The sequence below is a fragment of the Lagenorhynchus albirostris genome, chromosome 18, assembly GCF_949774975.1.
Source record: "Lagenorhynchus albirostris chromosome 18, mLagAlb1.1, whole genome shotgun sequence".
In the NCBI taxonomy this organism is placed as follows: domain Eukaryota; kingdom Metazoa; phylum Chordata; class Mammalia; order Artiodactyla; family Delphinidae; genus Lagenorhynchus; species Lagenorhynchus albirostris.
Window position 1 is genome coordinate 3031111 of NC_083112.1, and position 27519 is coordinate 3058629.

The 27519-nt window shown below is 51.8% G+C and overlaps 1 protein-coding gene across 5 annotated transcripts in view; it reads right to left on the reverse strand.

Moving 5' to 3' along the window:
• SPATA13 (spermatogenesis associated 13) overlaps positions 1–27519 on the reverse strand; it is a 120553-nt gene that overhangs the window by 13204 nt on the left and 79830 nt on the right. For 4 of the 5 annotated variants that reach the window (XM_060129488.1, XM_060129487.1, XM_060129486.1 and 1 more), the window contains 4 exons: positions 3971–4107; positions 2725–2904; positions 2260–2445; positions 729–908 (listed from right to left, as the gene is read on the reverse strand). In XM_060129488.1, coding sequence (XP_059985471.1) covers positions 729–908; positions 2260–2445; positions 2725–2904; positions 3971–4107 — 683 coding nt within the window. Of the gene's footprint in view, positions 1–728; positions 909–2259; positions 2446–2724; positions 2905–3970; positions 4108–14820; positions 15133–27519 lie in introns of those variants that run through there. The other variant, XM_060129489.1, reaches the window with a different exon arrangement.

Below are 27519 nucleotides of genomic sequence, written 5' to 3' on the forward strand. Positions count from 1 at the left end.
GCGCCTCCAGCCGTTTACTGACAGTCCACCCGAGGATCGGCCCCCATTCCACAGCCACTGTAACGCTGCTGGGCCCAGAGGAGCGAGTGCTACACTAGCCCGGTCATTGGTGTTAGCACTACCGGTACTGCGCCCTGACCATTCTGGCTGGGGATGGAATCTTCTTCCTCTGAAATCTGTTGTATTAAAAAGTGACAGTCAGTCACCAGTGAGCGAGCTCAGGCCAGCATCAGGAGACTGTTCTGAGGCAGGTACAGGCTTGGGTCCCAGAGCCGCACGCCTCTGGCCTGAATCCACTTCTGCCAATTACTCATGTGTGACGCTGCGTCACTTACTCTCTGGGTGAAGCCTGGCTTCTGCATCTGGAACATGGGGAAAATAATCATACCTGCGGCACAGCAGTACAGGAGCTGGCATACAGCCCTGAACACAGCGATTAACATATAATAGACACCTGGTAGGTATTACTAGAAACTACCCCAAATACAACCCCTAAGTCGAAACTGCATAAAATTGAAAAGATTTTGAAATAATGGACTCGGGGCACTCAGATAAAGACCAACCATGTACAGCAGTCCCCTTAGCCTCCGTCCTGCAGGAAATTAATCTAGCGAACAAAGGAAGAAATGAAACAAAGTGGAGCAAAACAAAAAGGACCCCTGCGCTTCAGCGAGAAACATTTCAAAATGAGTTAGCCGGACGCTATCAGTAAGTGGAGGGCGACGTACATGTTCAAGAAAGCAGGACCCTATTTCACTCAGGTGAGGTTCCTCTTGATTGTATTGTTTCTCAAGGTCTTTCAGAAACTTTCTTTGGAATTTGTAAATATCTTCAATATTTCCAAAAATGGTGGCGAGCTGTGCGACCGTGAACATCGCCGTGTGCTTGCGACACTGTCGAATGTAGCCCTACAAAATAGGAAAGCGATGCTTGGTTTCAAATATTAGAGCCCAAAAATTGGTACTGTCACACTTTTTCTAAACTCTTAAGATAACCATTCTCTCATTCCCAAGTGCATTTCACAGCCGAGAAGGCCTGTCCAATACAGATGCCATCGCTGGCTGAGCCGCTCAGGGAGCAACGCTCACTGTCACGGCCCAGAGCCAAGAACGGCTTAGCCGAGGGTTCCACCATCACCCAGTTTCTACAGGAAACAACACAGATCCGTAGATATCTAATCTGAGGCCTAATCGGAGCACCACTAATTCTCTACGCCCAATGCCCTGGTTGTACGCGGCTTGGGTAGGATACGGGGGTAGGAAGGAAGGGCCACAAAAACGTGTAACAATTATCCCCAGGTGGGCACCGCGTAATTACACAGACTGAACTGACTATACGGTAAAACACAGACCACTGACTCTTGGGGATGAATTTTAACAGGCTATAGGCCAGCAGGTCTGGTTTACGTCTGGGCTTCCTCATCCGTAATGGGGGCGCGTGGGACCTGCCCGTGAGTGTCATGGGGTCGAGATAAGCCGGTGAAGGGCACGGTCGTGCTCAACAGGTATCAGCAGTGACTGTTTCCCTAAAATGCCACTTCAGAGGAACTCCCTCAACCGCAGGTTCACACGGAACAAGACGGCTGCCACAAATACGCCCAACGCCGGAGGGTCCTCATCTGGGGGTCAGTCCAACCACACAGCGGGGCGGGGGTGGGGGGAGCGCGGCCCGCACTTGGCCTGCCTCCTGCTGGACCCTCACAGCTGAACGGAAGGCGCAGACATCAGCACTCACGGCCAGGACGCCGGGGTGACCCGCGGGGCGCATGACGGTCTAGGGAAACGCTCTACAGAATCCACAGAATTGAAAATACCACAGGGGAGAGACCTGGCTGCTGAGCGGGACCCCAGACCCCGTAGGACAGAGCCCGGGACGTCACCAGACGCCCCCGTCTGCATGACCCGGGGTCTCGCTGTGCGCCAGAGATGAGAGGCAGTGGTTGGTGGACGGTGACAGACCTTCGGTTCTTCGCAAAGTCAGCTGGGTCTCACTTACAGGTGCCGCCTCCCCTGAATGTCACTCCCTCTGAACACCCGTGGCAGCTAAGTCCCGCAAGGAGGTCGCCGCATCTCACCCTGAAGACGGCCGGCTGCTCACGCTGCCCGGGGTGCGCCAGCATCTGGTGAGCGAGCGGCCCGTACAGGGACCACAGGCGGGGGTGGCGACGGGGCTCCAGGAACACGCGTGCGCAGAGGGTCTGGCTGGGCGCGGAGCGGCCACACGGCACGGCACGCGGTGCCACGAGGCCCCCAAGCTCACCTCGCAGATGTCCCGGAGGTGCTTGATGTACACCCGCTCGGTGTCCATGATCTCCTGGATGACGTTGGTCCGCATCTGCTGCTTGCTCTCGGGGTGCTTGTGGCGGCCCCGGCCCGCGTCCTCCGCCGGCTCCTCGCCCGGGGTGCCGCTGGAGCTCTCCGCCAGCTCCTCCTGGTTGACCCGCAGCTGCGGTCACACGCAGGGCACAGGTCAGCGGGGCGGCACCCGGCCCGCCCCCGGTTTCCACTCCCCGGGGACGGTGAGGAGGGTAGCGGGGGGCGGGGCGCGCCGGGCACGCACGGGCCGAGCTGAGCATCGCAAACGCATTGGCGGCGCCAGCCGCCCCGCTGACCCCGGTGGGAATTCTCCCTTCCCACACCCCAGCCTCTAGGAGGTCTGGTTCAAAGGATGACGAGGGGACAGTGGCTCTTGCCCCTGAGCCCCCAGAGGCAGGAAGACACTCACTCGGACGAAGCTGGCGGGGAACCAGGCCTCCCTGTCCGCGCTGCGGCCCCACCACCAGTCCTTGTGGGAGGCTTCCAGGACCTGGATGACGTCCCCGGCCTTGAAGCCCAGCTCCTGCTCGTCCATCGTCACGTGGTCCCACAGGGCCTCGGCGCAGACCACGCTGCCATCGCTGATCAGCTGGAATGCAGAGGCGGGCGCTCAGCGTGGAGCGCGGGGACCCTGAGCTCTCCCGGCCCCCGAGTGTTCAGGCCGATGGCGCTCAGCCGATGCTCAGCGTGTGACGTCACACGACAGGGATGGGGAGAAGTACCGGGCGGGCACCCCTCCTGTGCTCTTAGAGGAACCCCCAGGTCCACTCATCTGGGCATCAGTCATCCAGCAAGTGTGACTATCTGGACGCTTCGCCCTGGAAAGGGCTTCTGAGCAGCCAAACTAGACGTCCTGGAGCCGAGCCGTCAAAGGTCAGCACACCCTTTCCTGCAAGACCCTCATGGCGTCACCCAGAACCTGCTCTCCGTTCCTTCCTCACAACCTTAGCAGACTCTGCATCTCACTGTGTCGTTTACTGCAATTAAAGAGAACACAGCATGACGTCTAGATGTTCAGCAGGTAATTTAAGCTCATCTGTAAGCGGCCTGTAGGGGCTGAGGGCCGTGCAACCACTCAGCTCCCGGGATGTCATGGGGACACCGTGGATCCTATAGCAACAACTAGTGATGTTGCCAGAGAAGTTACACTCCACGTGCTCTGTTCATGAGCTCCAAAGGCTAGAGGCGCCTTCTGGAAAGACTTCTGTAAAAAGGCCTAAAGATGCAGAGGGGCGGGGAGAAGCCCAGATCCGTGGTGAGAAACACGTGGTTAAGTTCAGCTCTGCCGTCTGCTAGCAAGTCGTTCAGCCTTAGTCTCAGAGTGTTTGCTAAAATGTGGACGGTAACTAACGTTCCCCTCCTAGATTTATTATAACAAATGTAGGGAAGGTATATCCTGAACTGAGCAGCTCTCTCCACGCATAAGGATGGCTGCTCTGACCGGGAGGGATGTCTTCAGTTAGTTACCTGCAACACTTAATCACATAAATCAACCTTGAAAATGCAAGAAAACCATACTGGCTTTCTAACCAGAATTCTAGGTTTTAGCATATGTTCACTAAGAAATAATCAGAGAGCAAAGTATGAGTGGGTTCCAGGCCCTGAAAACCGGGCCTCCTGCACTGGCTGCTGCCGTGTGGAATTAAGCCCAGTACCTCGTTGATGGCCAGCTGCTCCCCGCCCGGCTGCAGGTACCGGGGGTTGGCCCGACAGAGGTCTTCATAGCTGTAGTCCTCCTCGCTGCCATTGTCATCCGCTAGGGCAGATGACTCCGCACCGCCATCAGAAGAAACTGAGTGAGAGAGAGAGAGAGAGAGAGAGAGAGAGAGAGACGGTGCAGTTTAAAGGACACAGCTAATGTCAAAAATATAACCCAAAACCTATGACCTCTGAGAACGTGCCCTCAGGGGAAAGTCATCATTTGTATCTAACCCAGAATAAGAGGCCATTAGAAGATGTCTACTGATCTAGTAATCCACAGGTAGCAGCTGAGGCTAAGGAGAGCCGGGGTTGAGTGTCCCTGTCGGTGAGAAAGGGGACACTTCAGAGACTACCGCCAACGGCGACGCACAGGGCTATTTTGCGAGTCAGGATACTGAGTGAACGATGTGTGACTTAGTTGGAAATTTGTGCTCCACGGTGGATATACAGGATACAGATAATGTTTCTAACTCATGTGTCAATCAGCTTGAGGAGGAAACGGAAGTGGAAAATATTGATACAATCCTTCTTTTAAAAAGTGTCCTGCTTCCGTCGTTTCCCCGCAAGGCACAGCGAGGTGCTGCTAAGATCAGAAGGTGCTGACGGTACCGTGAGTGAAGCCGTGCACCACGCTTCCCAGTTGTCACAGAGCGAAGGGCCAGGACCCACCGTGTCAGAACGAGCCGTTACCTGGCGCCTTTACCACAATGAGACAGCCCTTGTGAGGATGGGTGGACGCACCCCCGGCACTCAGATCTCCTGCTGGGACAGCAGGCCCCTCACCAAGGCTCGTCTGTCACTGACCGTCCGCCGTGAGGCGGCCAAGGCCCCACGGCACAGGCGCCTGGCTCTCGCCTGAGGACGCAGTGTGGCTGGCCTTGGCCACGAGAACATCTGACAAAGGATGGGACCGGAAGGCAAGCCTCAGGGTTAGAGCACGCACCGGGGCTGCTCTCGCAGGGCCTGGGCAAGGGAGTGGCACGTTTGAACAGAGGCCCCCTGGTACCGCAGAAAGACACCAGGCGTTCGAGGGACGGAGGCCCGGGCTGACCCGTAACCCCGCCCCTTCCGGGCGGGGACCGGAAGCAGGCAACTCAGACTCTCCCAGCTGCACACGCTTCGGCTGTAAACGGTAGTTTCTTTCTTTTTGGAGAATTAGGTGGGATGATGTGTGTCACGTTCCCAGCATCCTTGGTCCGTGGCTGGGACTCGCTCAAAGGAGCCACCATGGTGATGGCAGCGAGCGCGGTCGTGGCTGGGCTGAAGGAGCGCGCCTTGGCCTCAGCACGCGGCGGGCGGGCCGGATGCTGGGCCCAGGAGACCCCGGGTCAGGCGGGCCAGCTGGATCGGGAGGGCTCACCGTGCCGCAAGACGGAACCAGCCGCCGGAAGCGCAGTGCGAGGACCCGCACGTCCAGCTGATGCGGCAGCAACAAAGAGGGAGAAATCAACGATGATTCGGAAACTCCCGAATTACTGGGAGAACTTTCCAGAAAGGGAGTCTGGGGAGGAGCCGGTGGGGCAGGAGGGTGAAGGCCGAGCTGGATGCTAGTGGGATAGCTCCGTGCGCCCTGCTTCCTTCAAGGACCTGAGAGTCGGGATTTCTAGTAACTTTACCCTCGGGGGACGGGTCTACTTTCTAAACTGAGGAATGTTTTTAAAAATGAGGTATTTTCTTTTATTTTAAATTTGTGTTTCGTTTTATTTTTTAAAGTGAGATATTTCCTAGTCTTTATTTTGTACTGAGTCTTCAACATCTGATGTGCATCTTACATTCCCAGCCCATCCCCTCTGGACGAGCCACGTTCGGGTGCCCTGCAGACACCTGTCCGTCCCAGAACCGGGCTCCCAGCTCTGCACACCAGGCCCCCAGGGCTCTCCTCCTGCCCTCACTCCGGCCCTGCCACCCGCTCGATGCACACCTCCCATGGGGGTGTGTGTGTGTGTGTGTGTGTCCGTGTCCATCCTCAGGCCCCGTGCGGCCACTCCTGCCCTACGCTGTGGTCACAGCGCTCTCAGGCAGAGGACACGAGGTCACCTGACTGTTGCTGGGTTGCGTCTGGGGGGTGGGGAGAAAGCCCAGAGGAAGCAAACGCACTTGCGGTAAAGGCACAAGCCTTTCTCATCAGGCTAGCAGGGAGGTAACGGTAAGGCTGCAACCCTCCTCTAATCGGGGCAGCTGACCCAGCACTGCGCCCACTAGCACGGTGAGTAACAGCGGGCCTGGTCTGTCGGGGCCCAGAGCACCGAAGGCGGCGATGAGCCCCGAGCATCCCTCCTCCCGTCTCAGCGGGACTGCTGCGCTCAGGAAAGTCAAACACCTGGGCCCCTCCCCACAGTGGAGTCAGAAACCACGCTGTCCCTAGAGACCCTCCGAACTGCGTTTCCCAGGAGAATTCTTTACCACCTCGTCTGGAGTTGCTACGAAAACCAGTAAAGGGGAAAAAAGCCAGGTGATAACGTGCAAACCCAGAGTTCACAGGAGTTTAATGAAAAAAGGATTCTGTCAAAAAAAGGCTGAACCTTTACGGGAGGCAGAGGGTAGAGTTATCTGGAAACAGACGTGAACCTCACATGCTGGACGGGTGTCTGACCGCATCACGAACGCCTGGAAAAGAGCTCTGGCCGAGGGGCCTCAGGAGAGCGTTTGGGTCCCTCGGGTCAGCGTGTCCTGAGCCACGGGAACGAGGTGGTCCCTGTGCTGTCAGCCCGTTCGGTGGGGTAGGGCGGGGGGCCTGGGCGGGAGAGACGCCGTGTGTCCAGGGACCACAAAGGAATCAGAGCAAAAGCACCTGGCAAATGTCCTAGCTTGACCAACTTTCCAGCCAAATGAGCTGGAGCCAGCCTCTGGGCCTCTTCCACCCCACGTGCCCATCTGTACGATGGGCACAAGTCCACACGTCCCATCTGTTCAGAGGTCACTCTTCTGCCTCACGTCCCACCTCTGACGCGTCTGCAAATCCGGACCCTCCCCTCAGCATGTGTCCAGAACCTGCCGCTCCCCATGGCTCCCCACGGAGCTGTGGCGGCCTCAGCCACCTCGAGCTGGGTCACTGCAGAAGCCCCTCTGCGCCCCCGCCCCGCCCCCTCCACGAGTCTCACCAAAGCGGCCAGAGTGATGGTGCTAAACCCCCCAGACATCAGGCCACTCAGGCCCCTGCCCCCAGCCACCCACGGGGGACAAAGCCCAGGTCCTTGAAGACCCCCCCAAAACACACACCGTATCTCCCCCCCCCACACACATTCAGCTCTGACCCTGACGGCTGCCCGCTTCCTGAACCTGGCTCCCCTCCTCAGGGCCTGTTGTCCCCTCCCCCAAGGGCTTCCCCGACATCCCACCGAAAACTGCCCAGTCTTCTCTCCCAGTTTATTTTCCCCACAGCATTTATCACCACCTAAGATACTCTGCTTGTCATCTGTCTCCCCCACTGAAAGGTAAGCTCCCTAAAGCCTGCTTTGTTCTCCACTGTACTCCCGGTACCCGGACCACTGCCTGGCACACAGGTGCTTGGTTAATACTTGCTGGAGGCCTGACGGACGGATGGAAACACAGCACACGGGCAAGAGTGGGGCGGGGCTTCCGGGCCAGACAGACTGCTTTCAAACAACGGTGCAGCACGATGGGTTTTGTTTAAGTGGGGGTCCTTGGTCACCCCTTTCTGTTTTTTCACCTGCAAACGTGGATGATAATACCCTTCTCAACGGGTCATTTGTCAGTTCTCAACCAATAATTGTTATTCTTAGTTTGCTGGGAACCTCAAGTGAAATGACATACACAAGAGCACCCTGTCAACCGAAAGGCAACGCAAAGCGCAGGCCAGCTCAGCGGGCGTCTGCAGTGTGCCAGGTGCGGCCGAGGGCGGATGCCAGCAGCTTTCCCACCTTAGAGCCGAGTAACTGAGGCCCCATCACCACACGGCTGGGGCAGCAGCAGGGCCCCAAGCCCAGGGCGTCCGCATCCCGCCCACTGGGGGCCGGCCCTCCCAGGGCTGCCTTTGCTATCAGTGTCAGAAATCACGCAGTGCCCACCTCCTAGCACTTCCGCGTCGCTCAGGGTCCTCTGCTCGCCGTTTCCTGCCCCCACTCCCAGCGCATCTGACTGACCTCATCCTCTCCCGTTCAGGGCGTTAACTGCTTTCATGGTCTTAAAGTTCCTTCTAAGGTGATGGCTCCCTGTGTTTCTGTCCCATGATTTACAGGCATTTTATGGAGTTGGATTTTTCCAGCGCCTGCACGGCGGGGATTAGGTGGTACATTTCGAGGCTCTATCTGCAAGGGGCACGGTCCCGTCACGCCCACACTTGCCGCCTTTACATGTGTGTTTCCCTTCTGAGGCCGGAACTCCCTTGAGAGAAGAGACGGGGTCTATTTTTGTACCCCCAGCACCCAGTGTCATGCCTGGCATGTAGAAGGCATGCAGTTAAGTGGACTGCAAATTGCTGATGAAGTTTACCTCTTCATCTGGGGGCACGAGGGCTGGGGGGAGGCAAGGTGCTCACCTGGGTCTCCCTCTTTCCAGCCTCCACCCCGCCCCGGGCCACCCCCATGCTGCCCCAAGGCCAACTTCGGAAAACATGGTTCCACCGTGTGTGCAAGAAACCACACAGCAGGGATCTGCTGCGTCATCACAAATTCTTCCGCACGATGCCATCTACCCCGGCCCCACCAGTTAAACAGTCCCTTGTCCCACCCAGAGCCCACCCCGCTGGGCAGACCTCCTCCCCGCGGCTGCCCTCCCCCACCCCACCCAGCAGCCCCCGGCTCGACAGCATCTCCTCACCAAGGAGCGTGTGTGTCACATAAAACCTTCCACTGCAGACGAAGGTTCACACGGTGCCTTTCTCGGAGATTAAGTTTCATTCTTTCTTTTTTAGTGGCGACTTTTTATTTAGGGGTGTTTTGCATGATGTAGATTCATGTAGGTTCAGCAGCGTTAAGTACATTCACATCGTTGTGCAACCACGTCCAGAACTTTTTCACCTTGCGAAGCTGAAACTCTGTCCCCATTAGAGACGAATCCTTTCTCCTCTCCCCCAGCCCCATTCCTCGGCAACTAGCTTTCTGCCTTCTGGTCCTGTGATCTGAACGCTTTACATCCTTCATGTGAGTGGAATCACACGGCATTTGCCCTCCTGTGGCTGGCTTATTCCATTGAGCACAGTGTCCTCGAAGTTCATCCATGGAGTTACCTGTATCCAATTTCCTTCCTTTCTAAGGTGGGATAACATGCCACTGCACCTAATACCATCCGTCTGTCCAGGTGCATTTGGGTGGCTTCTGCCTCTTGAACGTGGCCATGCAAATACCTCCTCGAGATCCTGCTGGAAATTCTTCTGGATGTGTATCCAGAGGTGGGATGGCTGGTCGTGGAGAAATTCGATTTCAGCTTTTCTGAGGAACCTCCACACCTTTCTCCACGGTGGCCGCACTATTCTACACTCTCACCAATGGCACGTGGGGTTCCAGCATCTCCAGACCCTTCCCAGCTGTACTATTTCTTCCGTTGAATAAGTAGGTGTGGAAAAGCCGTGTTTGAAAAGCATCTTGTAAACGTTGAGCAAAGTCTGTTGCAAATTGAAATGAAAACCTTGAACTCCTAGACAGAGGATCCTGAGAGCAGACGTGTTGCTCGTCCCCCACGCCTGTCAAAGCCGCCACCACGCCCGGCGGGAACATCCTTCTGGTCCAAAGGCTCTGCGTGCTGATGACAGCACCCACCTCTGCAGGGACAGTTCTGGGACCGCAGAGTAAATGTGCGTAAACATTCTACGTTTCTGTAACATGAATTTATCCCGCGCTTGTCTAATCTTCATGGTCAACATCCCCTGTAAAGGGGATGTCGTCCCGGGTCTCGAGGGGATGCACTGGCTGGACCACTGCCCCCTTCACCCGCCGGTCCCTTCACACAGTCGTACCTTCAGATTCAGCCCCTGAATCCTCGTTTCCCCCAAATCTCTACACACTTCCTGAATCAACCGATCTGAGGAAACCCCGTCCACATTTCCAGCCCTGGCCTGACGCAGCTTCAGAAACATTCAGGAGAGAACCCTGTAGCCATAGAGGACGTGCCATTGTACAGTCAGGACGGCTGCAGACAGTGGAGACGATGGGAGTCTTTTTTTTTTTTTCCAATTTGATTTTTTTTTTTTTTGGCCACGCTGCGAGGCTTGCAGGATTTTTTTTTTTAATAAATTTATTTATTTATTTAATTTTTGGCTGCGTTGGGTCTTCGTTGCTGCGCACGAGCTTTCTCTAGTTGCGGCGAGCAGGGGCTACTCTTCATTACAGTGTGCGGGCTTCTCATTGTAGTGGCTTCTCTTGTTGTGGAGCACGGGCTCTAGGTGCGCGGGCTTCAGTAGTTGTGGCACGCGGGCTCAGTCGTTGTGGCTCGCGGGCTCTAGAGCGCAGGTTCAGTAGTTGTGGCGCACGGGCTTAGTTGCTCCGTGGCATGTGGGATCTTCCCAGACTAGGGCTCAAAACCATGTCCTCTGCATTGGCAGGCGGATTCTTAACCACAGCGCCACCAGCGAAGTCTGACAATGGGAGTCTTATAAAAAAGGCCAACGATGAACAGTGTCCTCACTCCTTGGGGAGGGTGACATTCCTCTGTCTGAACCTGGATTTCACGTCTGTGAGGGGACAAAACCTGACAACTGATCCTCAAGGTGAGTTTTTAGGACAGGACACATCACACATCAGCAACAACGGAAAACTTTATCCTATAACACACGTCGGAGGTTAAGGCCTTCTTACAGGATCCTGAGTCCCACTTGCGGCAAACAGGTCCCCAGCCCGTGTCCCGGCAGGAATTTTTCTCAGGACACACATCAGATCTCTCCTGTTTGGCTTAATTTTGCACATTTAAGGACTTTTGATCAGAGGGATGGAATTTCAAAAGCACAAGACCTTGCTGGGACCCCAGCCAGGCCCCTCTTTGCAGCTGGGGAAAACTGTCCCCTTACCTGTCACACGGGGTCGGGGAGGGCAGGGGACAGATCAGGGGAAGGTAAGAGCTAACATGGCGGGTGTCATAACTGGGCACCTGCCGTGCAGGCCACATGGGTGTGGACACCTGACCGGCACAACATTCTCCAGGGGTGTCCCACTAAACAAGGGTCACTTCAGGGAAGTTCCCGTACTTAGAATAATCCGTTAAAAATACGGACGTTAGGAAACCTGCTGATCACTCAGGCTTCCTCAGGTTGGAGATAAACCATTCTCACGGGCCATCCTAAGAGCAGAAATGGCAAAACCAGGCGGGCGGGTGGGCGGTCTGCGCTCAGAGCCCAGGACGGCCTTCACGGGGAGTTGCTGCAGCCGTGCTGGACCACTGGCCAGGTCCCTGCACCCAGCGCGGCTCCCGGGCCCCAAGATGCAACAGGGGGCATGAACCCGGCCACAGGGGGCCTTGGATGTCGGAACACACCCCCGACTCCAGGGCCACTCCTCTAGGGTGGATGGCGTCCCATCACAGGGGTTTGCTGAGAACCTCTTTCCAAAGCTCCCCAAGCGATTCTGACGCCTGGCTGCATTTGGAAACCACAGGCACTCAGGCTAAGCTTCCTTAACCCCGCGTGCAGGGGTCTGCCCTGGGATGTGCGCCGTGTGGCCCGTCTACACAGCGACACAGGCTGGAGAACACTGGATTCCGACTCGTTGCTTGAACACCTCCGCTGTAGCCTCTTTGTTAGCGTCCCCTGCGCTCTACAAAAAGGACACGGTCCTTTGGTCCACACTGACCTGCCCACCTGGAGCGACGTCCCCACCCAAAGAGCCCAGCAAATGCCCCCTTCTCCTTCGGGGCGGCCAAGCTCTCACGCACCAGTGATGGGTTATGATTTTCCACTCTCCTGCCTACGCTCCCTGCCCCTGTGCAGTAACGGTGTCCGGTTTTAAAACGTTCACCATATTTACACTGTCATCATATTTTAGCCGTTTCACTACAATATCCTCCTTAGCTGTGTGTGCATCTCTCCTCACATCTGCCCCACTCCTGCCCCATCTGACTTCCTCAGGGCCGAGACCATGCTTATTAGTCAGTGTCAGGTCACCGAATTAAAGCACGAAATTCTTCCTGTCTAGAATTTAATGTTGCCTCTAGGAAAGTCCCTATTAGCCTAATTTAGACTTTCAAACCACTTTCCATACACAGTATTTTTGAATCTTTTAAACATGTTGACATTAAGAAGGTCAAAAAGGTACTAAAAATGGACGTGCTACCCTTCACTGATAACCTTTTATAATGTCCACGGGTCTTCTGGAAATAGCCCTCCCAGCAGAGAACTTTACATCTGGACTCAACTTAGGGCCTCGGCCACCTTCTGATGCCCGAGCAGTGATGGGAGTCATGTCACGGTGGAACTTAATTTACACCAAACCTCCAAGGTGCACTGTTTCTACAAGGAGTTTAAAAAGGTTTGTTTTAAACCACTAAAAGTGAAAAATTTTCCTTCTTCTCAATGTAAAGGCAAATCCTGCCCTAGAGGTGTATCCTACATGTTCTCTATCACCTGCGGAAGGGGCACTCCGAGCCCTGAGCCAGGCAGGTTGGGGTTTGGGCCGGGAGCCCTGGGCAGGCACTGCCCCCAGGGTCTCTGTGCTCCTCAGAGCTCCTCTGAGTCCTCAGCCTCCAACCCAGCCCTGGGGTTAGGCGCTGGGTTCCTCTGCGTCCTGCCACAAGCCCGGGCGCTCTACCCTGGGCTTGCCCCTTGCAGTCCGTTTTCTCCTCTCTTCTTGGGTGTGGCTCTGACCGTGGCTGCCCGTCCATCGCAGCCTCGCCCCTCTCCTCCACTCGGCCGCCCCCTGGCAGCTCGAGGCTGCTCACCACGCCCCTCCCAGCTCCTGGCAGCTGCCTTGCAGGCTGGCTGAACAAATCCTGAGGAGGAACCCTTCCAGTCTCACCGCATCCCCAGAATGAGCTCACAGTGTGTACCAGGTACTGTGCTAAGAGCTTAAGTAAATCATCTCATCCAAGCCATGTACGCCTCCTGGAATTACTACTGTCTGTTTAAACAGGAGGAAATTGTGGCTCAAAGAGGTTAAGGAACTGCTCCCCGGAGGTGGGGCTGGAATTCAACCCCAGATCTGTCTGGCTCCCAAGCCATCCTGCCATGCACCTGCCTGGCCCTGGGCTCTCTGAGCCGCAGTGACTGGACAGCTCCCGCCCCCAGTCCCTGCAGGACATCCCTCCCGGGAGCCGCCGAGCTGTCCCGTAGGCCCCCCGGCCAATCAGGGATCTCAAAGAAAACAGAGCCCCCCATTCAGCAAGCTCTCCGCTTTATTTTACGCTGGCATGTCACTTAAGGATGATTAAACATTGCGTTTGCATCACACCACATACATGCTTCGTAGAGCGAGTACATGAAAGACGGTCCCGGGAACACACGGAACCAGTGGGAAAGAGAAGATTCGGGCCGAGCTGCCTCCTCCTTTCTCTTTACAGCCAGGCTCATTGAAGGCCGGCAGGGCTGGAGCGCGGGAGCCGGAGGGCACACGGGGAGGGGGGTGCGGACCCCACGCAGGAGGCCTGACCAGCTGCGCATCCCAGCGACGGGAGAGCATCCGGCTCAGCGTGGAGGCTGCGTCCAGCCTCCCTCGGCCTCCGCACACTGGGAATGAGGATTGGGACCCGTGCCCGCCCCGGGAGCAGAGGAATGCGGGGGGCGGGCTCCATCAGGCTGGCTGCCCTGGAATAAACACAGGCGCGCACACACCCCTCCCCCGCCCAGGGTGAGGCCGGGCGGCCAGCACTCCTCCACGCCGGACAGTGGGACCACCGGCCACTCAAGTGACAAGCACAGCCACTTGGCAGGCAGGCCTGTGCTCTGAACGCAGGAATATCTGGGCTACTTCTTTTTCTTTTTCTAAATGTTTGTTAGTGAAGAGGCCAGAAGCAGGAGCCCTGATCACATCCCTGTCTGCTGTCGGCCTGCACAGAAAGCCAACAAAACAAGGAGGAAGCACAAAATACACACTGCATTGCAAGGCCCAAGGCCGACTTCAGACTCACCTGTGACTCCCATTCATTTCAGCCTGAGCTATGATGTAAGGCAAAAACAGTGACAAGACTTCTTTTTTTTTAAAGCATCCTACTGCACCCATGCGTAGCAGTCAGCCAGAATTCTTTCTGTGGAGCATTTTTTCTCACTCCCTTCAAAGAATACACGGGTTCCAATTGATAACTTCCTAGTATCAGAGAACCATGTTTCCTTCACACTTAAATAGGAATTAGTCTAGCTGACAACACTCACAAAAACACTGACAAGCAAGGTGGGATAAAGCACCACACAGGAACTGAGTCTTGGGCAGTAACACTTTCGCAAACAGTCGACAGTATTTCTCAAAAATCATCAGTTCATACCCTTAAACCTCACACACCCCAAATTAGCAAGGAACACTGTTACGGACCCCAGCAATAATCTCCTGTATAAAGAAATTTCACGTAACAGAAGCAAAAACTAGCGCAACGAAAACCAGACCCATAACTCGTAACGGACAGCCCATGCTTGGTTCTTACTACTTTCTATTCCACACCAACGGCTGTGCTGTAACCCACACCAGCTTCTCTGATTCACTGTGCCCATGCCTAGAACTGCCCTTAGGACCCCGGGCCGCGACAAGTGAGCTTTCTCTCTCTCTCTCTTACACACACACACACACACACACACACACACACACACACACACACACACACACACACACACACCACCAACAAGAAGCAGCAGAGAGAGCCCTGCAACTTGCAAGGACACAGAGGGGAACCGGCAACATGGCCAGACACAGGAGTCCATTCTCTGCACACGTACCCAGGTGAAGGCTTTCCAGACTCCAGAATCTTGCAATTTCCCCTCTAGCCACCATCCTTCTGTTTGGAAAAGAGCCACGTTCAGAGCGGGGCTGGGGGGTGACTGTGCATCACGGAGACTCGCACAGGCTCTGGCTGAGGAGACGACAGAATCGCTTATTCACTGCTGACGCCTGTGCCTGCCGGCCAGAGCCTCACTGCTCACAGCGCCCGCCCACGGGCGGCTGAGGTTACAGCCTCAGACTGGACGGCGGGGAGGAAAGCCTAAACGCAGGCCAGACGGCCACCCAGGAAACCAGGCACCACATCTGCCTACCAGGGGCCCCGGAGAGCCTCCGATGACGGTGGGAGAGAGGCTGCTCTTCATTACAATCCCAAAGCCCGAGGCAGACCCGAAGAGAGCTTTCAAGATGTAAGCTATTACATACAGGATGGACAAACCACCAGCTCCTACAGTGAACTATATTCACTACCCTGTGATAAAGCATCATAGAAAAGAATACTTTAAAAGAATGTATGTATGTGTATAACTGAATCACTTTGCTGTACAGCAGAAACTGACAACACTGTCAATCAACTGTACTTCAATTAAAAAAAATAAAGGGGCGGGCTCAGAAAAGAAAAAAAGAAGGAACCCATTTCATGGGGGAAGAAGCAGAGAGGTTGCTAGGTTCAAACCTGGAGTTGGGATTTCATGCTAAGGCATGACAAAAATTTCAGTTGTGATATTACACAGTTAACTGCAAATCTGTGAACTCATTTTAAAAGTGGGATTTGTTTAAAAAATATATGTAAATATGTGTGTATGTGACAAGGATATGCATATCTTTTACCATATAAAGTATCTGTTCTCTATAATGAAGAGAATTGTCTTTTATTTTAAAGAGGCTCTCTCTAGCTGACACGGGTTATTTATTTCCTGTATACTTTTTTCCCAGTTATCTACAACAAGCAAGTCATATTGTGAAAGGACACCTATTAACAAACAGCTTCCTTCAATTTCCTCACAACACTGAAGATGCTGACTTTTTAAGTTAACGAGCAAGGAGATGGTATACACAGAGTAGGGATCACATGGTTGTCCCCCAGTAAATGGCTAAAAACTGAGCCCGTGAGTGCGTGCCGGCTCTGGGGTGATGGGCGCCAGTTCAAACCTCCAGGGTCTCCGTGTCTGGTCTGTACAGTGGGGACAACCAGGCTCGGACAGCGTTCTCAGGGTCCCTGAGAACATATCAGAACAACGCGGGCACTTTCTTGGGGATTAATGAACAGGGCAGATCATGCAGCAGCTACTCTGACAAACCTCAGGTCCACTGACCACGCTCGATGGGCAAAGCTGCATGATCAGTGACGTCACCCACGCCGACCACGTGCTTCACCATAGGCTTTTCTCATCTTGAACTATTTGCGGCTGTTTCTGTTGGTTTGGTGCATCCCACCTTTAAATCCAGCGAAGTCTTCAACAAACCACAACAAAGGGTAACCTGTGAGCACACATGCGCCGCTCACAGAACTGGGTCGGCTTCGAATCTACCCCTTGCAAGTATCTTTAAACGACTGAAAAGAGTAAAATTTTTAAAAACTTTGAATAGACAGTTCATTCAATAGGGGCACACCTATTCTTTCTTTCTTCCTTCCTTTATTTCTTTCTCCCTTTCTCCCTCCCTCCCTCCCCCTCCCTCTCCCCATGTGTGTATGTATGTGTGTGTGTGTGTGTATATATATATATATATATATATATATATATATATATATATATACACACACACATATTTTTTTTTTTGGCCGCACTGCAAGACATGTGGGATCTCAGTCCCTGACCCCCTGCAATGCAGGCATGGTGTCTCAACCACTGGCCCCACCAGGGAATTCCCAGGGCATATCTATTCTTAATAAAGGCAGTGCTTCATTAAATGACGGACTCAAAAGATTCCTTGAAATTGTTTTTCAGGGCAGACCACTCTCTGTGAGGTAAAGTTTCCTATATCCCATGTGGAATACTAGTATAATATGGTCCATGAAAAGTGTCTGAAAACCACTGAACACTGTATCTACTTCCTGGAAATCCAGAGGATACGTCAGTCCCCGCAGGCTACAAATCCAGATCGTGACATCTGTGTCACCTTGTTTAACACAGAATTTCCCAAAAGGCCACAAAACTCTCTGTTCACGATAACACGTTATTACTGCCCCAAAGGGTGCGGTCCAGGGACCAGCGGCACCGGGTGACTGGAGAGCGGGTCCCTGGTGGGGAGTGAAGACTGCAGACCCCACCGGCCTGTGGAATCAGAGCCTGACTTTAACAGACCCAGGGATCTGGGATCAGAGGCACACTCAGGCTTGAGAAGTGTTAATTCAGAAACACAGGAAGACCATGGAATGCAAGGGTGGACCTGGTTTTCATTAGAATGAACGAGTGAAACGCTGAATACTGAGACACAAAGCAGTGAAGCGGGAATTAATTCTGATGAGCATCTTCTCTAACAAAGCTTAAAATCCAGCAGGAGGCAAATAAAATCCAGAGTGTTTTCATTTTCTTAAATTTTTTTTCTGGTTAAAGTTGCAAGTTTTCAAAAAGAAGCAGCTCTCTTGGCCACATTTCCTTGGTATTGTCTTAACTTGGTTCTACGGCTCACTTTCACTTTCCCTGGGCAGCTGGTACAAAGGGCAGCTTCTGTTTCCCAAGGACTTTTTCTAAATCCAGAGATGGGGTCAGGGTGCTAGATTAAGGTCCTTGGGATTTCAGGATCTTAAACCAAAGGCATTCACTAAGTAAACTTACTTTACCGCACAGACACTCAAAACAAACATAAAGATAAAAAGAAGGAAAAAAGTAAATAAACAAACAAAAACTGCACTGAATTCAGTGGGGCAACTTCTCAAAGGAAGATGACCCAAAAAATGCTTCCAAGATATTTTTGGAAAAAGCTACAGAGAAGGTTAGACTTTTAGGTCTGGAAAGTTCTTTAGTGATTAGAGCCTATATTTACCAGATCAATAAGAATACTGCAACAAAGACCTTAAGCATAGTGGAAGGAAGTCTTAACCTCCTCCACCCCCCCCAAAACCCTCCATCCCCCCAACCCCTCCGCCCCCCGCCAACACACAAATCTATTCTCCTTGGATAAGATGCTGCTATGTGGTCAAGACTAAGCTGTCACGAACCTTGACTACTGGTACCACGAAAAGAATTCAGCAAGGGATTAAGTCCCATGGGCAAGTGGAGAAATTCAAATTATACATTAATATCAAATATTTAGAAATCAGAGATGATAAAAGTCAGAATCACGCGGGATGTTACGATGATTTTTACTCTACAGTAAGGCTATTTTCGGCCCAGTGGCCCTAAGACCCCTACATAGTTACATCCACATGTATGGAAAAGGAGGCTGCTGGCGAGGTAAGTTAGCAGTGGAACCTCCAACTCAAACCAGTACTCATCCCTCCACCTGCCCAGAACTGGTTCTTGAGATGAGCAGGTGGTTGTTAAGGTTCCATTTAGCTCTGAATTTTTGGTATCTTCTTAAGTACAATACGGTACAGGTTTTCTTTTTCTTTTTTTTCCTTTGGCTGTGTTGGGTCTTCATTGCTGTGCCCAGGCTTTCTCTAGTTGCGGTGAGTGAAGGCTACTCTTTGTTGCAGTGAGCGGGCTTCTCATCACAGTGGCTTCTCTTGTTGTGGAGCACAGGCTCTAGGCACGTGGGCTTCAGTAGTTGTGGCTCGTGGGCTCTAGATCGTGGGCTCAGTAGTTGTGGCACGTGGGCTTAGTTGCTCCACGGCATGTGGGATCCTTCCAGACCAGGGCTCGAACCCGTGTTCCCTGCATTGGCAGGTGGATTCTTAACCACTGCACCACCAGGGAAGTCCAGGTACAGGTTTTCCTACATGGCCACCTTCTGATATTGGGCAGAAAGATCACCAGCACTGGATATCTACTCAGCAACAAATGTTTCCCAGCTGTTGCTGCTTCACCAAAGCTGCAGCCTCCCTGCATGGTTCAGAGATGTCCTTAACCTGGGAAGATTCTAGAACTTCCCCTCTTTTCTAGGCTTGGGTAAGGCCCCACTACCAAGAGCTACAGGACAGACACAGGGCGGCAGGCGGCCCCGAGGACAGTCATGCTGTTCTCCGGCCCAGCACTACTGCCAATTTCAGAAAATGAGCTCAAGGTTGGGTGCACGTCAGAACCGAGGAAGCCCCTGCCCTCGGCTGGACTGAGCCCCAGCCCAGACCCCCACCTGAGCAACAACGCCCCAGAATCAAGAGGAACACAGCGAGGGCTCTGAGTACACTCCCCCGCTGTCCCCGTTGCTGACACAGGGCTGCAGTTCCCAAAGCTGCACTGGGGGCATTTCTGAACAGGAAGTAATCAGCTACATTTGCCATCAGCTACTCAGACCCACATTCCCTTGTCTATTAGCATAAATAATGGAGTATCCAGAGGGATGCCTTTATTCTAAATGGATTAAAGACAAACATTAGTACTAATCTACAGGTCACAGTTATGTCATTTCCCAGAGAAACATAAGAAAACACCACCAGAGACAGTCAACGGAACACATAACGTTTTCTAGCACATACTGACGTAGAACTGTAGACCCCGTTTCGGTAAGCTGCCTGCCCGAGGATGGCTAAGGTAGGCTCCATTTAGGTCTTCCTGAAACAGCGTTCAGCAGCCAGCCTCCCGAACGCAGAGGGGAGGGCCCATCACTTAGACACAGGAAACGGAGCGGGGGAAACACGAACAAGCCGTTGAGAACCAAAGGCAGAGGACGAAGAGGTGTGTCTTCAAAGCTATTGCTCTTTCACCCGAGTAACCGTGTGCCTATCCACCCTAACTGATGGAAGATGTGCTCTCAGTGCCTTAGTGAACCCTCCCATCTACCCCACCCCATGCCCCCCCCTCCAAAACCGCCCCAAACAAGACAGTGGTCCTGGGCTCTGACTACAATTTTTAGACTACTTCAGAAACAGATACAAAGTTGTCCTTTAAACGATAAGGTACCATCTCTATGTTAAGACGGAAGCCTTTCCTGTCTTCTGGAAACAACCATGTGGGGTTTCCATCCTTCAAGGCCTGGGACACATTTCACTTCTTTTCTGCATTTATTTGTCTTTGGATCCTTAGGATATGGTTCAAACATAACAAGAGCCAAACAAGATAATGGATGAATTTCACTTCTTTCTTTGTTGTAATCAAAGGCAATTATTAGGGTGTGGACTTAAAAACTGACACATGGGTAAACTTCTGTGCACATAAATGAAATAGCTTTGTGCTCTGTTCCTGCAGAAGCACAGTGCCTGGGAGACAGCCAGTGGGACGGACCAATGTGGGCTTTGGGGTCTGTCTGGCCTGCTTTGATCGCTGGCTTCACTATCTAGGACTCAGATCTCGACTAGCAAGCGAGTAAAAAGCATGGCATGCTTTTAAGCCTCAGATTCGGAATGTCCGCAAGACCAGTGACACGAGCGGAGGCTGGGTGCTTGGTGGTGGTTTGCTCCATGTTCAGTTCTCTTGCTCTCTTTCCCCTGACTTTTAATGTTCTTTCTTTTCCTTTTTTTTAATTTATTTTATTGACGTACAGTTGATTTACAACGTTGTGTTAGTTTCAGGTGTATGGCAAAGTGATTCAATTGTACATGTATATATAAATATTTTCTTTTTCATATTCTTTTCCATTACGGTTTATTATAGGATACTGAATATAATTCCCTACTCTTTTCCTTATAAAAAATCCAATTTCTGAGACTTGGCATTAGACACATGATATTTTAAAAACTTTTTTATCTCTGTAGTTTATGGAACAAATACACATCTTAGAATCGAGAAGCTTTTAAATGTTAGAAGATGAGAATTTCAAGAGTTTGCTGGAAAAACATTAAAGAAACGTTATGATGTTTTTCTGAGACAGGAACTAGAACACTGTGTTCCTTTAAAAAAAAAAAAACAACTCTTGATTCTGGGCACTGATAAGGCTGAGACAGCAGCTAAGCGCTGCTGAAGCCCACACACCTCTCAGACATGCAGGCCTGCGGTCTAAGGCCCTGGTGTCTGCACCTGCAGGGCCTGTGCCTGCAGACAGAACCCTTTCCTGGCTCTAAATCGGTCTGACCGTGGAGTCCACGTGGTCTCACGGCGTGGTCAGCAGGGAGAGATTTTAGCCAGGACGGTGTCAGGAGGCAGGAAGACACCCGCCTAAAGACAAGAGAACAGAATCACCTTGTTTCACAGATAAATACACCCAGCGCCCGCCATCACTGGCAGGAGAGCGTGAAGCGGGCTGGAGATGGGAGAGCCCAGACCCGACGCACGTGCACACCTGACCATCAGGGCTCGATGTCACCGACCCTTCAACCAGCCTCCCGAGAGCTCCGCTGCGATCACCCTCCACAGGTCCTGAGCAAGGATGATCTGACTAAATATTTTCTCTGTGATTCATCATTGAAAGAAAACTTTGGAAAAGCAGACGCAGAAAGAGCTCATTCAAACAATAAGAGATCAGACAAGGTTTGGTTAAAATAATCTCAAGGCATCACACACACCCTTCAACACCTGCCATTCCTTTTCTTTTCTTCTTTCCTTTTAACAAAAAGTTGAGAGGCGTCCCTGGGTGATACGATCAAGACAGTCAACAGAAAACATTCATTCGAGTTACCTTCTTTTTTCCTATAACCTGAGTGTTTGCATTTTAGATCAGTTTAACCTATATCTGGATAATAATTAAACAGAATATTGTTCCATATGGACTCCTGGTGCCCTAGGGCCTTACCTATTAGATTAAGTGACTTGTCAAAGGTTAAACTGCTTGTTAGCGCAGTTGAGTTAGGAACTCAGAACTCTGGTTGCGAACACAGCTCACCAGTCATCACTATCCTTGTCCCCAGAACAATTAGTGCTTCTCTTTAGGTCTCTGTAATAATTTACTGCACACTTACTGTGTATCAGGTCACTCTCACCCATCTGTGGGATGGACAACAGTAATATTTCCTATTACAGACGAGGACATTAAGACTTCGAGGTTAAATAACTTGCCAAGGTCACATGGCTGGTCAATAGATGACTGGGACTCCACTGTTTTTTTGACCCAAAGTCTGGTTCATAAGAAAATTAACTTTCATAACAATTATTAGGATAGAACAACGCCAGAATAACAAATTAGGAGTAGAATCAACGACAACAAAAAACTAAGGCAAAGGGAAGAAACCTATTCTTTGTCTTGACCAAGTAAAAAATAAAATTAAGGTCTTAATGGAGTTATTAACTTCACTGCAAGACTTAAAAAAATATGCTTCAGTAATTTCTTACAATTTATTTAATTTAAAAACATGAGAGTTGAAATGGCATAAACCCTTATGATTAAACTGCCCCCAGTTCCTTCATGTTGGGGTATTAGAACAGAACTCTAGATCAAGGAATGGAACTTTCTGGTGTATATTTAACAGACTATTTCTTTCAAAAATATTTAGTACAAATGAACATTCACACAGTCAATTAACGAGCTTTCAGATAAGGTAATGTAAAGCCAAAATAGTTTTTTTAATATGATAGCAAAACAGTTTTTAATTAGCCCTAGCACTTATGGGAAATTTTTGGCCATCAAATCAGAAAACCAACACCAATAAACAAAATCGATAAAATCCCTTCACACTCACACATAAGGTCTGGACTCCCCTCACAATCTTGCAGACACCCTCCTGCATCCTGGCTCTGCCCACTCACTGAACTGAAACCGCTTTTCTCAAAACCCACAAGTTCCTAATTGCTGCTGGAGCCATGAGTATGGTTCAGAGCATCTGACTTGGCCCTGGGCACAGGTGACATCATAACCACCACCTCCCCGGAGCCCAGCATCCTTGGACATCTGGACACCACTCACCTGTCTGGCTACTCCTTTTCTTTCTTTTTTTTTTTGAAAAACAGAGTCACAGATTTATTTATTTATTTATTTTGGCTGCATTGGGTCTTTGTTGCTGTGCACAGGCTTCTCTAGATGCGGTGAGCGGGAGCTCCTTTGTTGCGGTGCACGGGCATGGGCTTCTCCTTGCGGCAGCTTCTCTTTGTTGTGGAGCATGGCCTCTAGTTGCGTGGGCTACAGTAGTTATGGCACGTGGGCTACGGTAGCTGTGGCACACGGGCTCAGTAGTTGTGGTGCACAGGCTTAGTTGCTCCACAGCACGTGGGATCTTCCCGGGCCAGGGCTCGAACCCATGTCCACTGCATTGGCAGGCGGATTCTTAACCACCGCGCCACCAGGGAAGCCCCACTCCTTTTCTATCTTCTTTGTGGATTCCTTTCTTTACTGGCTCCCAAATGCTGACCCTCTTTTCTCACTCCACACACACCCTGGATGGTACCCCTCCCTGCATCAGCTTTGAGAGCCAATCACTTGCTGTTGACTCCCCATTTTCCCTCTAGCCTGGGCCACCTCCTCCTGAGACCCTCATGGTGAAGGCCAGGGGATAAGATCTCCACCTAGCTGTCCACCTGCGCCTCCAACTTCAATGCCTGGAACAGACCCAAGCCCCCCACTCGTGTGCTTTTCTCCTATGGTCCCCCCATCACCGGGGCACTGGGATGTCTGCCCCCCAAACATCCGGACAATTGTTCGACCTCCACGTCTTCGTTTTTCCAGGAGAACCGTCGTGTTTCTAGTTCAGGGCTCTGCCCACTGACTGCCTCCTCTGTCCCCAGGCAGGTCCACAACCTAGCCAGTGACATCACCAAAATGCAAACCTGACCATCCCACTCCACTCAAAACCCTTCTGCGGCTCCTGGTTGCCCCCAGGATAAAGTCTGACCCCCTTCACAGGAGGCCCTGAATGGGCAGGCTCTGTCCGACCTCTGGTAGTCTGATCCCTCGTCTAGACCCGCCTCTCGACCCTGCCCCTCAGCTCATCTCGCTACAGCCTCAGGGGCTGCTGCAAGGCCCTCCCACCAGGTAGTCCGGCTGCCTGAAAGGCCCAAGTCAAAAACATGACACACGCATCATGCCCAGAACACCTCAACTTCAACGTACAAAGGTGCAGCTGATTCACCTCCGTTATCATCGAGGACCAGAGGTCTCCCCCTGTGATCACGGGACAGGAATTCTGCATGTCACACCCATGAGGCGTCAACTACGATCGCCAGTTCTGGATGCTTTAAAGTAATGACCAGAAGCGTCCTGAGTACAGATTCCCTGATTTTTCCATGTTTTACAGCTCTCAATTTTTATCTGACTGAAAACAATTTTTTAGCAATTCACCTTGATTAAGCCTCTTCAAAGTGTTTAGTTTTCATAAATATGAATCTCTTTTGAGTCTCATATTTACATTTCATTGGTTTATGGAGCTGAACTAGTTCCGTGACTACAGTAATGACTACAGCTGCCAGAGCTAGCTTGGAGCCATGGCCTTCACTCCCAAGAAGGACACAACTCCACCCATGAGAGTGGCATAGAGGGCGCCGTCCCCCCAAGCGAGCCCTGGGCAGGTGCAGGCCTTGTCCGCACCAAGGACACTTCCATCTGATGAGCGCATGGCTGGGTTAAGAAAGTTTCTGAGGGTGACCCAAACCTGGGTTTCTCAAGTTTCTCTCCTCTGGCTCCTACACTCCTCACATGCTGTTCCCCTGACATGTGGGACCGTTTGCTGCGAGGGCTTCAATGCTTGCACCTGGACAAACTTCTCCTCCAGCAAGAAAATACAAAGAAACTTGCGGGACTAAAAATAACTTCATGCATGTGCAGTTGGGACAAATTATGGACAAAAAGATACAAAAGACTAAAAAAACTCAACTGCCGCTTTTGAAGAGCCTGGAGCAATGGCAGGGCACTGCACATGCCCCCTGCCCTGAGCACCACCTAAGCGGTGGGCCAACTGCCTAAGCCACCCCTCCAGCACTGGACACACCCCTACCCTTCCCCCGCATAAGGGACCACCCCCCTCCCCTCCGGGAATGAGGGAGCAAGGGTAACCGTTACTTGTTCTCAATCCCCCCTGCTGCAGCAGGGGCCCCAGTAAAGCCCTGCCTGAATTTCTCATCTGGCCTCTAATCAATTTCTATTGATTAAGGAGGCCAAGAACCCTGGTCGGTATCACGCCCAGCCTGGAATACACCTTCTCTCAACAACACACTGCATCTAACTCCAGCTCAGCCTTCAAGTCTCAGCTTTGACGTCATTTTCTGGGGAAAGCCTGGGGACTCCCCAGACGGGATCTGCCTGCTCTGCGGTTACACTCACCTCCTTTGCTGTTGCAGTGTATTTCCGGGTCTGGACACCAGCCGGGAGGTTCCATGAGCTCAGTCTCTGGCTTCTGGGAGCAGCCAGCCTCCACAAAGTGCCTCACTTATCACAGGGCTCATACTGATATAAACGTATGTGTTACACAACAGCAGGTGTGTGTGTTCAGTGGATCAATACAAACGAGGTGTCTCCTAACCCAAGAGCGTACTAAAAGCTCAAGTCAGAAAGGCTTCCGCGCACCTTGGATGCATCCTGAAATGCCACTGTTTGACTATGTCCTAATGGCACGTCCTACGTCATTTCCTAATGATATTATCAACTTCATAATGAGGTTGGATAAACTGGCCTTTACACCCAATACTAGTTCCTAAATGTAGGAAAGTAAATAAGCACATACATAAGGAGATCTCTCCATGGCTGAGAAAATACATCTCTGCACAAAACCAAACAGAGCGACTGGAAGTTGTGGGCGGGGAAGGATATCCCGAGTGATAACCTCAGTTGCCCTTTGAAACTACTGGGCCTTAAAGACAGTGGACCGTCTCTTGACACACGCCTTTTTCCCGTAGACAAACCAGCCTGAAAGCTGTGTGGGAACCTTCACCAGAGGAAAGCCAGGCTGGCATTCGGGCTGCGCGGGGGCAGCGGGCGGCAGTTGCGGGAGACGCGCGGGCAGCTCCGCCCCCACCCCCACCCCCGCATGCAGGACCCCGTGTGCAGCCCCGCGCGCAGGACCCCAGGCCCTCCAGCGCCGCGGACGTGCGGCCGCTCCCCCCGGGGCCCCGGCGGAAGGCAGCGCCCGTGCGGGGCTCGGGAGTTCACGGGTCCACCCGAGAGAGGTCGCCGGGCTCATGAGGGCTAAGTGGGACCGGCCCGGCCCGGCCCCCCGCGGGAGCTCCCACCCGGCCTTTCCGCGGACACGGACGGAGGAAGCAGGAACCCGCTGGGGGGGGGGGGACACCTGCCATCCCTTTTCAGACCTGGACGCGTCTCTAAAACGGGCCTCAGTGTGTCCTCGGCGAAAGGAAAAAGGCAGCATGCTGGATTTCTCGTCATTAAGTTCATTAGTCTGGAAATTTCTAAGTTATCCAATTCCCCACCCTTACCTCTAAATCTATATTCTCGTGGTAGACCCTGATCAATGGCAGTGCGGTCTGTAGCACTGTTTTCTTGCTTTCTCACTGACAGCAGAACTAGGAATTTTTAAATCTCAGAGTAGGTTTTCAAAATACCTCCTCCCCCCAGCAACACTGGCCGGTTCACACATCGGTGGCCACTTGTGTAACTTGGGTTATTCTTTTATAGAACAAGATATTATTCATATGCATCATGCCCTTAAGGACTGGATTTTTTGGTTGTTTCCTAACGAAAATATAATGTACACAGGTGGTTATGAGCTAGAGTTTTACAGCGCCATGGGTGACAGCTTCAATGATGACATGATTCTGCTGCAGATCCAGCAATTCTGGCCCAGGTCACTGGAGGGCTACACTGGTTTAACATGATCCTCTTTCCTAGCGTGCAAAGTGACTATATTCATAAGAAATAAAGATGTGGGAAAAAAATCAAATCAAGCAATCATTTGAGTAATTTTGAATTTTTTTTTTTAATTTTATTTTTTGGCCGTGCCACACGGCATGTGGGACCCTAGTTTCCCGACCAGGGATTGAACCCACGCCCCCTGCATTGGAAGCGCGGAGTCTTAACCACCGGACCGCCAAGGAAGTCCCTTTTATTTATTTATTTTTTAATTTTATTTTTTTGGCCACTCCACACAGCATGTGGGACGAAATACTTTAAAAAGCCATAAAGAGTCCATCAAGTCAACTCACGTTTGTGTCTCCCCAGAAAGTCATTTTCTCTATTTTTTATAATAAGTTTTCATTGGACCTAATCCTGTCATTTTCTTTCCTCTGTGGTTCGGCATTATTACAAAATAATACTTTTTGGTTGAGTAAAAGCCTTATTGAAAATGTAACAAATATATTTTTTAAATGGCATACGCAAATCTACCGGTTCAGTGGCATGCTGTATTCCTTTGCTTGTGACCCATTAAGATTCCATCCAGGGCTTCCCTGGTGGCGCAGTGGTTGAGAGTCCTCCTGCCGATGCAGGGGACACGGGTTCGTGCCCCAGTCCTGGAAGATCCCACATGCCCCCGAGCGGCTGGGCCCGTGAGCCATGGCCGCTGAGCCTGCGCGTCCGGAGCCTGTGCTCCGCAACGGGAGAGGCCACAACAGTGAGAGGCCCGCGTACCGCAAAAAAATAAATAAATAAAATAAAAAAGATTCCATCCAGCTAAGGAAACTGGATGTTGTTCTTTCTGGGAGACAGTTAAGACAATCACTTTGTTTACATCACAGAAGAAAACTAATCTGAACTCGATGCATGGGATGGGTAGAAAGAGAAGCATGAGTAGACATGAAAATAAGAATTTTGAAGGGCGATCAAATCTGACTTCTGATCAGAACAGG